This window comes from Raphanus sativus, chromosome 3 (genome assembly GCF_000801105.2).
Source record: "Raphanus sativus cultivar WK10039 chromosome 3, ASM80110v3, whole genome shotgun sequence".
Taxonomy (NCBI): Eukaryota; Viridiplantae; Streptophyta; class Magnoliopsida; order Brassicales; family Brassicaceae; genus Raphanus; species Raphanus sativus.
Window position 1 is genome coordinate 18,145,341 of NC_079513.1, and position 15,343 is coordinate 18,160,683.

At 33.8% G+C, this 15,343-nt stretch overlaps 1 protein-coding gene across 1 annotated transcript; it reads right to left on the bottom strand.

Annotated features, from left to right (window-relative positions):
- Window positions 1-12,498: 12,498 nt before the first annotated feature.
- LOC130509666 (uncharacterized) lies at window positions 12,499-13,996 on the bottom strand. The gene is made up of 5 exons (XM_057005837.1): window positions 13,848-13,996; window positions 13,314-13,498; window positions 13,175-13,224; window positions 12,923-13,009; window positions 12,499-12,739 (listed from the first exon to the last, which is right to left on the bottom strand). The coding sequence occupies exons 2-5, from the start codon at window positions 13,480-13,482 to the stop codon at window positions 12,575-12,577; spliced, it is 471 nt and encodes a 156-aa protein (XP_056861817.1). The 5' UTR covers window positions 13,483-13,498; window positions 13,848-13,996; the 3' UTR covers window positions 12,499-12,574.
- Window positions 13,997-15,343: the final 1,347 nt, after the last annotated feature.

Consider the following 15,343-nt stretch of genomic DNA (forward strand, 5'->3'; position numbering starts at 1 on the left):
TTTAGTGTAATGCAGGATTTTTTTTCATATAAATAGTTTTGTGCCATTTTTGTTGGATGTTGTTTGATCAGTAATGAGAACATCTTAGTTGTCGAAAATAGATCTCCTCAGTTTTATCCAGTGGCGGAGGAAGAATTTTGTGTTACCAGGGTCAATTTGTTAATATCCATATTTTATAGGGGTCAATGTGATACATTTTCAGTATTTCATCTGACTTTAAAAGGAAAATACAAGTAAATTTCATTTTTAGAAAATCCATATCGGTCATGTGACTCCTTGATTGTGGGCTACCTCCACCACTGGTTTTATCAATATAAGGTTATTTCATCTTATAAGTTTTTAGACATTTTCAAGCAAAATTAAAGAGAAACACTTTGCAATATCATTGAAAAGTTTTTATCATAAACATAGTTCTCAAGGATCAAACTATCAAAATAACCAAAACATTTTTAATTAAATAGATAAAATACATTAATATCCTATGATTAACTAATCTACACTTTTTGACAGTAACTAATATAGATTTAAGGTTTAGATTTTGGGTTGAAATTTTGTGAGAGGAGTTGGGTTAAGATTTAATATCTAAGATTTAAATTAAGATTTAAATTTAAAATAATAGTTAAAAAATAAGATTTCAAAATAAAATTTCAAAAGAACGAAAAACAATGAATTTTATTTTGAAATATAATTTTAATATTGAATAAGTGGTCTTAAGATTCAATATTAAAATGTAGTATTGGATAAAATATTAAAATGTAGTTGACAAAAAAAATACATTGTCCAAAATGTAAAAAGGGATACTCAAAATTTTTATTTCATGTATTCTATTTATTGTTGTTTCATTTTCCATATTTATATTTGTGTGTACAGTGGTGGACGGAGGTTAAGACCAGTGGGGGCATGTGCCCCGGTCTAATTTTGATTTTTCCTTCATTAATTAATACTAAATTATATAATATTTAATAATTTTATAACTATACACAATGAAAATTTTTGATGTGACCCCGTCTAAATATAGGGCTAGATCCGCCCATATGTGTGTATATGAGTTTATAATTCACAAGCCTATTCTTGAATTTGCTTATTCACAAGCCTATTCTATTTTCATTTTACATAGTATATTTTAATATTACAAAATATGAAATACTGTTTTTAAATTTTAATTTATATCTAAAATTTTAGAAATATATATTATAATTTGTTTAGGTCTTTTCTAGTGACTAGTGCAAATTTTAATTTATATCTAAAATATTAGAAATATATATATATTATAATTGTTATAGGTCTTTTCTAGTGATTATTGTTGAGGATTTAGTATTTAGAGATTGTGCATATGTGGGTGGGGTGTATAAATGGAATGACAGCTTGAACCATGTTCAATTTGGCAAACCATTTTACATCATATATAAAATGCAATGTTTGCACTATTATAGTTTTATTAAATAGAATAGACTAAACAATGTTTTTTTATATTACAAAATGAAACAAGAATTGTGATGTCAATAGAGCTTATAATGAATATGTTTGTGGTAAATAAGTGGGAATTGGTTATTCTGCCATCTGCAGAGAACACATCCAAAAGAATTTAAGTAAAAATTGTAATCCAGACATTATTTAATGTCTTACGTATGCAAAGAACTCACAAATATACATTGAAGTATACCATACTAATTTCATTTGTATAAATTTAGTTACTTGATTGTATATATCTACTTGTATGTAACTCCTGTCCACGGCTACAACTAAAGACACCATTTACTCTCTCCATTTTAACTGATTACTTGCAAAAGGTAAGGGTATAATCAGTTTAATAGGAGAGTAAATTTAAAAACTTAATTATATCAAAATCATTGTTATATTCTTAACTTTCCTTCCAAATTTGATTGTTTTTCTTGGTTGCAGTATTGCCATCCAATCCAACCCTATCTGTTAATGCTCGCATGAATAAGCCAAATTTTATTGGTTTAGTTGCAATATTGTCAAACTATACTTTAAGTTTGGTTAATTATGATATTATAATATATGAAAATATTATAAAGATGAATTTTACAGTCAACAGCATATACATCCTATGAGAATTTTCATTTGACTATACCATCTTTAGTCATTCTATAAGATCTACGCCAGCCGATACTCTTTACTCCATACTGAAACATCTTGTAACCATTTATTATACAATATGCATAATTTATATTCTTTAAGATTTGAATTTCAAACTTTCGGTCTAGAACATTAATGAATTATTAGTCAAAATTTATGGGTTAAAAGGAATTTCACTTGCCATACTGTTTAGATATATAGTGAGATGAGTTATAAATTTAACTATTAATCTAAATCTATAAAACTATAATATACAGAAACAGACTCGGTCTTTTGAGACAGATATTTATTTCTAACTTTAAGGGGGTTTCTATATATATATATATCTGTACATGTGTAATTAAAAAAAAATATAATTATATCAATACTAATTTGTTTTGAATAATTAAAATTTAAGATATTAACAGTCACAAAAAAAATCATTTTAGATTTACTTCATGGTTGGCAAATATTTATTTGATGATTTATTTTGTATGGATTTACGAAAAGATCAGGGCCAGCCAAAGAAACTGAACCAATCTATTGAAATTTTCCTGTAATAACAAGTAAAAATAGTGTCCAAAATCGAGATATGAGTAAACATGCAAAGTTATGGATAGAGCAACTGATGATAATAAACAAAGATAAGGATAAACATGATAAATTGAAAGTGGGGGAGTTTGCATGTGATAGGAAATTAGGGTATTGAAGAGAACGCATGTTGGTGTATTTACTAATGTGAGCATTCAGTGAGACTACATAAAATGAGCGCAATTTTAGCTTACAAGTTACAACCTCTTTTCTTTAACCCATATCTCGTGCTGCCTCTCCGTGTACTGTTAATTAAATGCATCGCTCGTAACATATAATATAACGATATGCTATAGAAATGTTATAAACTAAAGAAAATGTGGAGAGTGATTTGTGAGAAAGTTGTGTGTATTTCTCATTAGCAAACACCACAATATATAGTGGTTTGATACAAGGGTTTACAAATGCTTTACAAGGAATAAAATCTACACATTGATTACATTGACTACATTGATGTCATAGAGAAGACTTGGTCATGGTGATATCTCCAAGGTTGACTGAGTCTTCTGATCTCGGTCCGGTTTGTAGATGAACCGATGTAGACCGGATGTAAATCTCCTTGCACTTCCTCTTGTATATGTTGGACTTGTATAGTACTTGGTTAAGTACTTGGTTATGGTCCATCCACACAATGGATTTTATAACACTCCCCCTTGGATGCCATAACCATATGAGTTCATAATATGCTTAATGTTGCCTCATTAAAACCTTACTAGGAAAACCCATTGGGATAAAACCATAGTTAAGGAAAAAGAGTACAACACATACTACTCCCCCTGATTTGAACATCACTTGCTGAATAGATGTTCATGGATTCTTTACTTGAACAATCTTGTATTGTTGGGCATATCATGTCTCTTAGAATCCTGATGGTACTTTAGAAAATATACCACTTTGATATCGACCACTTTAGTACTTTAGATAAAATGTACTATTTTATGCTCTGGTCGTTTTGATTATGGTCCTTGACCAAATCACTCTTATATGCCTTTCCATAATATTGGCTGGCTAGTACTTTAGATCCTTTGTATAATATGGATCATCATTATATCAAGTATGAGCTACTTAGCTCTCTAGGACTTATGGATATGCCTTAGCTTTATGAGTATAATATTATTTGCCATAAACAACTTTAAACATAGGTCATGTCGGTTAGATCATGATCCTTATTTACATATGTCCATAGATGATCTATGATTGATCTGAGACATTGTCAATCTTAGTGTGCCGGCAATTCGTACACATATATATATATATGGACGATTGGACTGATCTAGGCCGGACACGGTCATGACATAGAATTGATCTAATTGATCCTCAAATTTATGTCTAATGACATTCATGATCTACAGCTTTATCATGGACCAAATCTTATAATATGGTCGGACCCGTTGGGTCGCATATGGACGCATAATGCGGTCCTACACCTTTTTGTTCAAAGATGAACTTTGATCTAATAGCTTATCTTTATGATAGCTTATTCATTCATACCACAGCTTGGTTGGTTCATGCTGAGAATTTTGACCAACCATAAGTATTACCAAAATTTGGCTAGTTTGTGGTGATGGTCTATTTTTGTTTTTTTGTCAAACAACTACTTGCATTAATACGGCCGGTCAAAGTTTAGTCACCAGCAACAAGACGAGCAAGGCCCGCGATCTCATTCACATCCTGCTCTTCACGGAGAGCTGAAATAAGGACTTGACTGTCCGAAAATATAAGCAGACTTTGGAGGTTGAAATCTCTGGCTTTGTTGAGTGCTTCCTTCACAGCTAGAGCCTCCGCCATAAGCGCTGAGCGTACATGGGATCGATGAGAGGAGCCGCGACCCAACACTTCGCCATCAGTATTTTTAATTATCCATCCCATACCACCTGAATTTGTACTCTCCTGCCAAGCACCATCACACCAACACGAGGGGGATCCTGATGGTCTTACCCGGGGCAGAGTCTGCTGTAACAGGGGTTTCTTCTTATTTTCGTTCGCTTCCTCCCATGCTTTAGCATCCACCACTGCTTTTGAAACGATCTCTGTAGTTGAGAACTCCTGTCCTTCGAAGATAAATTTATTTCTTGCTGTCCATAGGTTCCAAAGCAGCCACGGTATAAGCGGAGATGAGGCGAGTCCTGTTGGCGGTAGCGTGCCCTGTTTCACATGCTGTGATATCCAATCTCTGAGTTGGGTTTCAGGTGGCTCATTGATTACAGGAGGAGCCAGAGGTACTTTTGCCCAGAACTCAGTTGCAAAAGGGCAGGAGAGAAACACATGGGTTATGGTTTCCTGTTCTCCACATCTTTTGCAGCTTAGTTCTGTGAGTACTCCTCTGGTTGCTAACAATGTACCCACTGGGAGGGCGTTGTTCAGAGCTCTCCAAAGAAAGTGCTGCAGTTTTGGAGGTATGTGGAGCTTCCATACAAATTTTAACCAATCAAAAGAGTTAGCGACTGGCGTGATCTTCTCTTCAAAGATCATTCTATACCCTGATTTCGCAGAGTATAATCCTGAAGGATCAGGTAGCCACACTTGTCTATCGGGTGTTTTATGAGAACTTGGGATAATGAGTCTGATGACATCCTCATACTGAGGTAAATGGAGTCTGATTTTCTCCAGGTCCCAGTCGTTGGTCTGAGCATTTAGGAGGTCCACTACCCGCAAATTTTGATTAGCTAGAGTAGGGGGGCCTATTGGAGCTTCTGGTTTCCAAGGGGAGAGCCAGCAGTCATCCCAAACCCTGATACTGTCTCCATTACCCACGTGGTGATGGTCTATAACCTTTCTAAGGTTTAATGAATAACCATTTAACCTATTTTAGGCTGGTTAGTATATCACAAAAAAAAATTTCTCTATGGACTGATTTGAATTGTTCTTATAGAACTTTTTCATTTGCTTACATGTAGCAATTTAATTCAGTCCATGGACAGCTTTAGGAAAATGCTGTTCATGAGAACTTCTTTTCTCATCTTATGATTCTGAGCTCCGTATATTTTGGTAAACCTTTTAGGTACCAATAATATTATCATCATCCAGTGAGTCATATATAACATACTACATCTTTTGAATTTCTTCCAGACATTATATGTAGTGACATATGTAGTATTATCCACCACTTTGGATTATATAGACCTCCCTTGGTCTGTCTCACGGTTTTATCCTTCTTTCAGGATTTATCTATTCACTGGGCATCATATGGCGTTTACATATTCATGGCCAATTCAATACGCCTTTAATTTGTCACTTTAGAAACCCCACGTTTCTTTCTTTATTCATTATTTTGAGTACTCTTGCGTGGGTTCATGATCCTCGATTCATTATTCATGTGCTACATATTCGCGCTTTTTCTTATGAATGTATTGTGTCGACACATTTATATATATATGGTTTCCTTCCAGACATCAAATAATTCATTGAGATCTCATCATTATCAATGCCTTCAGTACCATGAGGCCCGGCGTCCCGAACCCCAAGTGTTGATACTGACTGCATAGCCATTTCGGCCTTGTCTGGAAAGTCTATGACCTCGGTTTCTTTTTGCACCTTTCTTTAATTTCCGAGGTTCCTTTTGGAACATATATTCGGTCTTATATTAGACTCTGTAGCAACTTGGTTGTGTCTTTAAGACATCAAAACCGTGTGGTGCTAAGCTGGGATGACATAGTCATTCTTTCTCGGGTCAATGTGTCTGGCATTTTATTTTGCTATCATTGTAGCATATGGACGTCTATAAATCTTTTCTAGTCCGAGGATCTTTGCCAAGACAATGATGGTTGATACCATTCTTTACCAGCTTACTACTTCTCCTTTCAAATGTTGGATATTGGGATTCATAAACCCTATGTAATCCTTGTTCCTTGGCCTATGATTAAATCACCCATTTTGGCTCAAGGTTTCTTTTAAACTTATGGAGAAAGTATATTCATAATATATATCCAACATATATTCCCAATCCTCCTTATGAGATTCTAAGATCATATGATCTTTAGATGGCACATATATTTGTGGTGGATTCATTCATAATATCTTAATTCATAATATCTTAATATGATATATGTATGGACTCATGACCCGTATTAGTCTGAGGTGGGAATATTTATTATCACTTATATGGCCTGATATAATATCTATAGCCTGATGCAAGTTAATCTTTTATAACTCATGATGTCCCCAAGCATATAGACTTTTAGATTTTGAACCTTATAGGTAATGGTCATATCCTCATAAATTCAATCAATATGTAATATGGTTGTGGACCATGTTTCACGGATTTTAGTATGGTCATGTATCATGGGATTTGTCCTCACTCCCCCTCATGAACATACTCTAATTCGTGGTGCTTGGGACAATAAATTCCCTTGTGCATAGATATAAATTGCACAAACGTGAGATCTTATGGGATAGCTTTTGTGCCTTTTTAAATCTTTGCATCATAATTCAGATGGCTAAGTATGGTAATGCCATCTAAGTGATAATTTTCGTGGGTCAATCAAATATGATTATGATTATCCTGGCTATTTGCCTAATATCATATTGATCTCTAGATCAATAGAGAATGTAGTCTCGACCACTTAGGCGATTTTAAATTAGGTACTTTTATTCCTTTTTTTGCCCATTGTTGGAAACCATATTTTCTTCTTAATTCAATGGGTCTTACAGGGTGAATATAATGCCTTTTAGGCAAAGCCTTGGTCGGACTTCTTTTCCTTTCTTTCAAGGAATGTCCAAATGAGTTCAAGAGTATTTTATGCATCATAATAGAGCTTGGATGGCCGAGCATGTCGTGCCATATGTTAAAGGCTTCTCTGAACTCTTTGGAAAGTGATTTGGGGTATTAACCCACAATCATATTTATCTTGGCTCAAAGAAGGCCTATAGATATAGTAGGTAGTCTCTAGGACTTTCTTTTGGCCTTGGGCATTTTAATAAATCATAAGGAATTCTTTCTTTCCTTTGCCCATAGTTTCAATATATAGACCATTCATATGAATGTCTTTGAAACTTTGATAAATTCCACTTTGATTTATGGAGAATGTAATGCATCAGAGATTTTTCAGATGTGTGCCTTTAGGCATCATGAGGTTGGACTAGCCATGACCTTTAAAAATAGCTTTTGTCTCTTAAATTAATGTGGCTTGGTCCACTATAGAGAACAAAGACAAAATAAAATGATGTCGAAATCTAATTGGCTTTTTTAAGGCAATATGATGTCTCGTATTCAAGTTGATCATCATTCTTATGGTCGAAATCATTCGCACCATCTAGATGGACCCAATGGGTCATAGGGTTTTATCCCTTTATGCTCTCCTGGTAGAGTTCAATAAGGTGTTTGGGAGTTCTACATTGGTTGGCCCAATGGTTGTTCAGCCCACACCGATGGCAAGTAAATTTTGTCGAGGCATGGGTTTTTAAAATCGGACTTATACCCACGGCTAGGTTGATAACCTTGGCCTCGACTATGGAGTGACTGTGGGTGATATCCACGCACACCCTTGCCATCTTCCATGGCCTTTTACATGGCCATGGTTTGACTCTTTCATATGGCTCTTTGGCCGTATATGCCTTAGGAAATGCCTTAAAATCCAGGAGGCCTCATCTCACTATTCCTCATGAGTAACTCATTGTTTTACTTAGCAAGCAACAAACAAGAGATTAAATTTGCATATGTGGAGGAACCCATTTCTCGGTATTATTGCCGAAGCAAAGCATTGCTTGTGGAATGTAGAGAATTTCTTCTCCAACATGTCAGCATATGTGATAGTCTCTCCACATAGTTTCAACTTTGAGACTATCATGAATATAACCGAGTTATACTCATTCACAGACTTATAGTCTTGGGTCTTTAGGTCCCTCAAATCATATAGGGCCTTTGGTAATAGCACCGTACAATGGTGATCATATATAGATTTCAATTTTTATCCAAAGGTCGAGAGGATTCTCAATAGTGAGATATTGATCATTGAGACTTTCAGTAAGGTGATGGCGTATGATTAAGAAAATCGCATTGTATCTATCTCAAAAGTGAGAAATTTAGATTCAATCACCAAGATTTATATTTCAAGATGATTTTCAACATCTGAATATTTAACATTGCTTTCAAGCATCAAGAATTTATATAAGCAATAGAAACCTTAATTTATATGATTTAATAATGATTTAATAAGGCTTCCCCAAATCATATAATATATTTGCTTTAAGCATTTCTAGTATGACAATGATCAATTGATCACTGCATCTAGTGATTCTTTTAATTATAATTCATATTTGGATTGATTATATATATGTATATAATTTCATATAGGGTTTCCAAGCCCTTTAGAATTTTTTTTCTTTTTTAATAAGGATCAATCATTATTTTAAATGAGATCAAGCAATATGGATGAAAATCAATCACAATGGTCGAATGATAAATGCATGGCTCAAGAACTAATCGGATGTATGTTCTGTCCTAAGCATTGGACCAAAATAATATAAATGTGATTCTTAATGCATGAGGATATTTGGTTTTCAAAAATCATAAAATAATAACCGATTCCTTCCCCCCTTTACCGGGTAAACCAAGACAAGAAAATTTATAATTTTCAGGAAATGTCTAAACCAAATTCAATCAGATTTTTAGATCAATTGGTTTCAAGGAAGGTTTATATTTTAATAAAAGCAAGGATGCTTAATTCTTAATAAACTATATGACAAGAAGATGCATGGAAATGATCAGTTCATGATATGTGAATGATCTAACAATTTACTTATCCATGTTTGATCGGTTTGAACATGTTTATGATTTCAATCAAAGCAAACATGCTAAGTTTAAATGAAAACCGATTTGGTCTAATTATATGCAAGCAATGTGAATCATTTAGATGCAAGCAATATGAACCAATTTAATTTATATGAACAATTATCAGGATTGTCAATGATATGCAAACATAAAATCAGTCTTAGCAATATGACAATTATGCATGGTCAGATTTTTAAACAATATGACAATTGCATTCAAAGTTGGTTCAATTATTTAGCTATCAACCTATATGATCAAATGATTTCATGCATATTTATTCTATCTTATTAAAATCAAGACTATATGTTATAAAAATTTTATAAACATTTTCAGTCAAAGATATGCATTTAATAAAATCAAATATGCATTTATAAAATCCGAGTTTGCATTTATAAAAATCATAAAACTTTTAACAGTTACAAAGCAAACATCAATATTCAAAGATATGCAATGATGGGATTTAATTTCGATTTTATCTTTGGTTGACTGGATTCATGGTTTTGATCTTTGGATTTTCGATTTTGCTGGTTGAAAAACCAAGCAAGAGGTTTAAGGGTTTTGATGGTATTGATAAACGACTTATACAACCTGCTGGAACAGCTGGTGATGCGAATGAACAAAAGTTTAATTATTGGTTTCAATCCTTTAGACAAATCCGGATTTAAGGCCGGATCATATAGGAGAAAGGTAGAGCCGATTTATGGCTTACAAACCAAGAAGGGGATTTAGGATTTAACATTTTATTTTATAAGAATTTTATAATCAAGATTCATATAGATCTTTAAATATTTTAATCTGATTTGAGATATTTAGAACCTTTAGAGAATTACAACTTTTATATATTAAAAATAAATCAGAATCAAGTTTCTTATGGATCAATGGATCATAGAAACAAGATTAATATTATGGATTCATATAGATCCTTAGATTTCTTTTCAGATATAATGGTGTTCTTAGATTTTAAAGTTTTGATCTTGTTTACCTTTTCACCAAATGAATCTGAATGGACCACCATGAGAGAGAGCTAATCCACAGATGAGCTGGTTGAGAGAGAGGTGGTGGAGCTGGCCGGAAAACTATGAGTCGGCGACGCGGATAGTTTATGCGATTGACGACGCGTCAGAGATCGGATCGACAAGCCGTCTTCGGCAACGGATTCTTCTCGTCTTGGGCTTCAGATTGATATGTGGATCGTCGTCTGGCTCCACAGGGTTTGAGAGATACGGCGGTTTAAAGTTGCGTCTGGATTTAGGATTTTGTGGCCGGAAAAGATGGCCGGAAAAGAGAGCTCAGGTGTGGAGAGACTTCTCAGGTGGAGAGCACTATTGTGCTGATAACGTGTTATAAACTAAAGAGAATGTGGAGAGTGATTTGTGAGAAAGTTGTGTGTATTTCTCATTAGCAAACACCACAATATATAGTGGTTTGATACAAGGGTTTACAAATGCTTTACAAGGAATAAAATCTACACATTGATTACATTGACTACATTGATGTCATAGAGAAGACTTGGTCATGGTGATATCTCCAAGGTTGACTGAGTCTTCTGATCTCGGTCCGGTTTGTAGATGAACCGATGTAGACCGGATGTAAATCTCCTTGCACTTCCTCTTGTATATGTTGGACTTGTATAGTACTTGGTTAAGTACTTGGTTATGGTCCATCCACACAATGGATTTTATAACAAGAAATGTGTACATAACTAAAGAAGAAGAATCATGTGTGTGCGTATAGTATGTATCAAGTATTGCAGCAAGTTCAATATAAGAATATTTTTTTGGTTGTCTAGCTAGCCATATATCTAACTTTGAAAAGCTATTTTTTTTAATATATAAAATTTACCCGAAGAATTGGGAATCAGATACGGTTACAAGTTTGCTTTGAACAAAATGTCGAGTTCTAACTATTACAAACCTATCTTCGCCCACCCACTAAACCCGGCACATTCTGCTAGGTTGTTTTTCGAAGTCCTTCGATATCAGTAGCCGTTCTCAACCATCAACGTGATTCTCAGGAAAGTGAGGTTCTCCTCGTTGCCGAGGATGCCAGGAATTCCTTTGATGCTTCCGAAATAGCTGGTTCCCGATGATCTCCGCAAAACTCATAACTTTCTCTGTCAATGAAGCTCAAGACGACCGAAGAGGAGAGTTCAGGTACTTACCTTTGAAAAGCTATATGATTTACCATAATTTACCATAATCCAATTCAAATTAAACATGATATGAAAAGTTCATATAAAGGAGGAGGCTTTAGATGTTGGGAAATACTCAGTTAAGTTGATGCAGCTTTCAAGCCTATAAAATATAAGAGTAAGCATTGGTGTGATCGTGCAGTTTATTCAAAAAAAAAATGGTTGTAGAAAAAACTATTTGTTTACCGTCTAGCTACCCCTTTTTTATCAACCGTCTAGCTAGCCATATTTATACTTATTTGGGACTTCCTCTACGAGGAAATGGTCATGTATGCAATTATATTTACCATTTTATAGTTGTATACATGTCAATTCCCTCATGGTCTCACATCCAAATTAATTTAAAGCAAACTTGAAATGTTGGAAGGTGCTTTCACGCTAATAAACTGCATATAAAGCATTTGGAGTGATAATAGTACAATTTCTTGACATTCTGAATAGGGACTGTCTGTAACAAATATGCAAAAGATTGAATCCAGAAGGAGGATGTAAATAGAAAGAAAACATTTAATACACTTATTGCTTTAGTACTATTCGGTATGGATCACTCTTCCCCCACTACTCCCACACAATAATTGCTTCGAACATATACAGCAAAACTATATGAGTCAAGGACATATATATTGACGCTACTATTTGAACATTTCAATTTGATAAAAAAAATCTTACAAGTTATTCATAAAGGAATTTGCTTTATGATAGGGATTTGCTTCTAACAGCTTTAGAGCCCCTGCAATTGAGGTTTATCACGAGTCCTTAGCACTTAGTCCTAGGTTAATATGAATATAATAATATTATAAAACCTAAGTTAGCTAAGGATTGATCCTTAATTAAGGATTATAAGAGCATCATTATCCGTTGTCCTTAGTTTAGAGTCCTTAGCATTCTTTATTATTATTTTTAGACTAAGAAACAATGTTAAGAAACAATAGGAAATGTGTACATTATTGGTAGATACTTCTTATGTTGTCTCTTAGACAACCTCCACACTCTCTCTTCCTCTGCTCCATCAGAACCTCCTCTTCCCTCACAATCAAACTATAAACCACACTCATCCTCGAGCTCGAGTTGCAAACTTCCTTATGAGCTCTCTTACTCTTTACCTCTTCCTTTGTTTTTTTTTGTGTGTACAAGACACAACAAGTGAAAGAACGCAGAAGAAAAGAAACCAACATGTCATTAGCAAATAGCAATAAAATTTTAAACATTCGACCATCTTTCAGCTTTCGACATTGTCTGCAACTAAGCAAACTATTATTTTTCAAAACAGAATATAAAACATCAGCAACAACCTTTATTCTGCAAGTAACACAGAGTAAGTAGCACACGCAGTGTGAGACTTGGGCTGAGCGCATCAGGGAGATCGACGGTAATAGTACCTGCAAGAAAGCAGAAGAAACCAAGTGAGATAAACTTTGTTGATCATTTAGCCTCCACTCTGTAATCTCAGAGATCAAGAAACAAATAACTTACACAAAAAATAGCATGGCAACATTCAGTGGGTGAATACACAAAGACAAAAAAAATATAGATAGAGGATGTACTCTCTCCAGACCAAGCAGGAACAGCTTGTGCTCTTCCTCAGTCCATGGAACTGTTACAAAAGAACATACAAACTCTGTTTTTTTTTTCGAGGCCAATGCTCAAACATATCTAATGATTAGAAACAGATTTGGACAGTACCTCGTTTCCTCTCACGATTAGCAGAAACCAGAACAGCGTCATCAGCCGAGGCGTAACAGGAGGATGTTTTGTTCTTGGCTTGTCCATCTCCATCCTCTCCAACGATCTTTAAGGTCTCCTCAGTACTCTCATACTCAGACAAGTTGTTCAAACTCACGCTCTTTCTCATAGGATCAAGCACGACCCTAACACCGAACAGGCATTGTCATGGACGTAACCGGGGTGAACGTAACCGGGGATACACAAGAGGAACCAGACAGTGAGGAGCATAGACGTAGGCATTGTCATGAACTACTCCCTCTCTCTCTTTTTTACACTGAAAAACTTAAGTTTTGGGTATGTATGTATAGTCCTAGTACTCAAATCAAAAACACTAAAGCTTTTAGCTTTTCATCAGAAAGGCTAAACTGATAACGAGGATATATGTCTATGGCAATATTCTGATTGTGACATCAACTAGATCCATTCGATACAATTTCACCGGAAGGATTATACATCACGATTGATCTAATAGAAAATTCGAAGAAAACTTACCTCACAGAAAGTAATTGACAAGATAAGGGAATCTGAGTGAGAGAGAGAGAGAGATCGCAGGATGGAGGAGGACGACGAAGAACGAAGACACCTCTTCTCTGTTCTCTCAAACGCCTACACGTGTCTAACAAGAGACGCCTGTTTTTGTCCCTAATTAAGACACGTCCTTCTCTAATTATGTATTTTTTATTTATTTTTAAACCAAAATTATCTTAAGATACGGCTTAAGGAACGCCGATAATCATGGTCTAAGGATTTGGTCCTTATCGACGTGGTATCGTCTGATTGGACTGGTGGAGTGATGTATTTCGTTTTGGAAAAAAAAAACTTTTCATTCTCAACTGAACACGAGAAAAAAAAATTCTCTCGACGAAACGGCGTATACATGAACAATTGAAAAATGATTTAATTGTAAATATTTAAAACAAATTTGGTGATAAAGACTAATAATTATTGTATCTTTATATTTAATCATGCAATAAATAAAATTTTAATTTCACATATTTTAAAATTTAATATTTTTTAATTCCTAAGAACTCCAAATTAGAGAACACCGTTGAACATACAATTTTTATTAGAGTCATTAACTATTCAAAAAAAAATATATATAATAGTTCAATAATACTAAACTCCAATGGTGGTAACACCATTAGAGATGCTCTTAGATCCAAGATTTCTTATATCTCGCCATTTCAGTGAAATGAATTCACATACTTGACAAAAAAAAAATCATTCACAAAGCAAAAGCATAGACCAGTGGTCCAGTACATCGTGTTTTTTTTGGAACTTCCCAGTACATCGGTTAGTACATCGGTTAAGCATCCAAATCTTGAAGCACCATGTATATATTCATATTTAAAAGTGCGAGTGAGACCTATAATTAGTTATTTCTATCTTGTCTTTTGTTACAAAAGAAAATAGACTTATTATTCCAAAAAAAAAACACTTTTAAAGTTTTCATTCGTTTGTATTGGTCCCAGTATATCAAATACATGGCGTACTGATTGTTGTTTAGACATCCCACTGAAATATAAGGTTGCTTTTAGAACTGGATAAAATATAGGGAAAATTGGCTAATAAGGCCATATCCAGATTATACTTGTCCTTCTATACTTTTGATTTTATGTCCTGTTATATCTTTGACTATTTTTAATACGAAATTAACCTTATGATCCTCTAATTTAGTTCATAAATTACGGTTGATATAAGACATTTCATGTGGTTTATATCTTTTTATTTATTAAAATAATAGTTTATGTAATTTGTACAATATTTTAAATATATGTATGATACAAAATCATTTATATATTTAATGATAATTAAAAAGTAAAATATATTCATCCAATATAATTTATTTCTTAATTTCATTTATGTAATTTATATAATATTTTAAAAATATTTATAATATAAAATCAATGATGTATTTATTAAAAAGTGAAAATATAAAATTTATATTTCATTAAAATATAATATAATTTCATATTTTAATATATAAA

What these genes read in the sequence shown, in the direction of transcription:
- LOC130509666 (XM_057005837.1), bottom strand. Translation starts at nt 13,482, where the DNA reads ATGAGAAAGAGCGTGAGTTTGAACAACTTGTCTGAGTATGAGAGTACT. An exon ending in TCCTGCTTGGTCTGGAGAGA is followed by an intron (nt 13,010 to 13,174) that starts GTACATCCTCTA and finishes GCTTTCTTGCAG; the next exon opens with GTACTATTACCGTCGATCTC. An exon ending in GTGTTACTTGCAGAATAAAG is followed by an intron (nt 12,740 to 12,922) that starts GTTGTTGCTGAT and finishes AAAAAAACAAAG; the next exon opens with GAAGAGGTAAAGAGTAAGAG.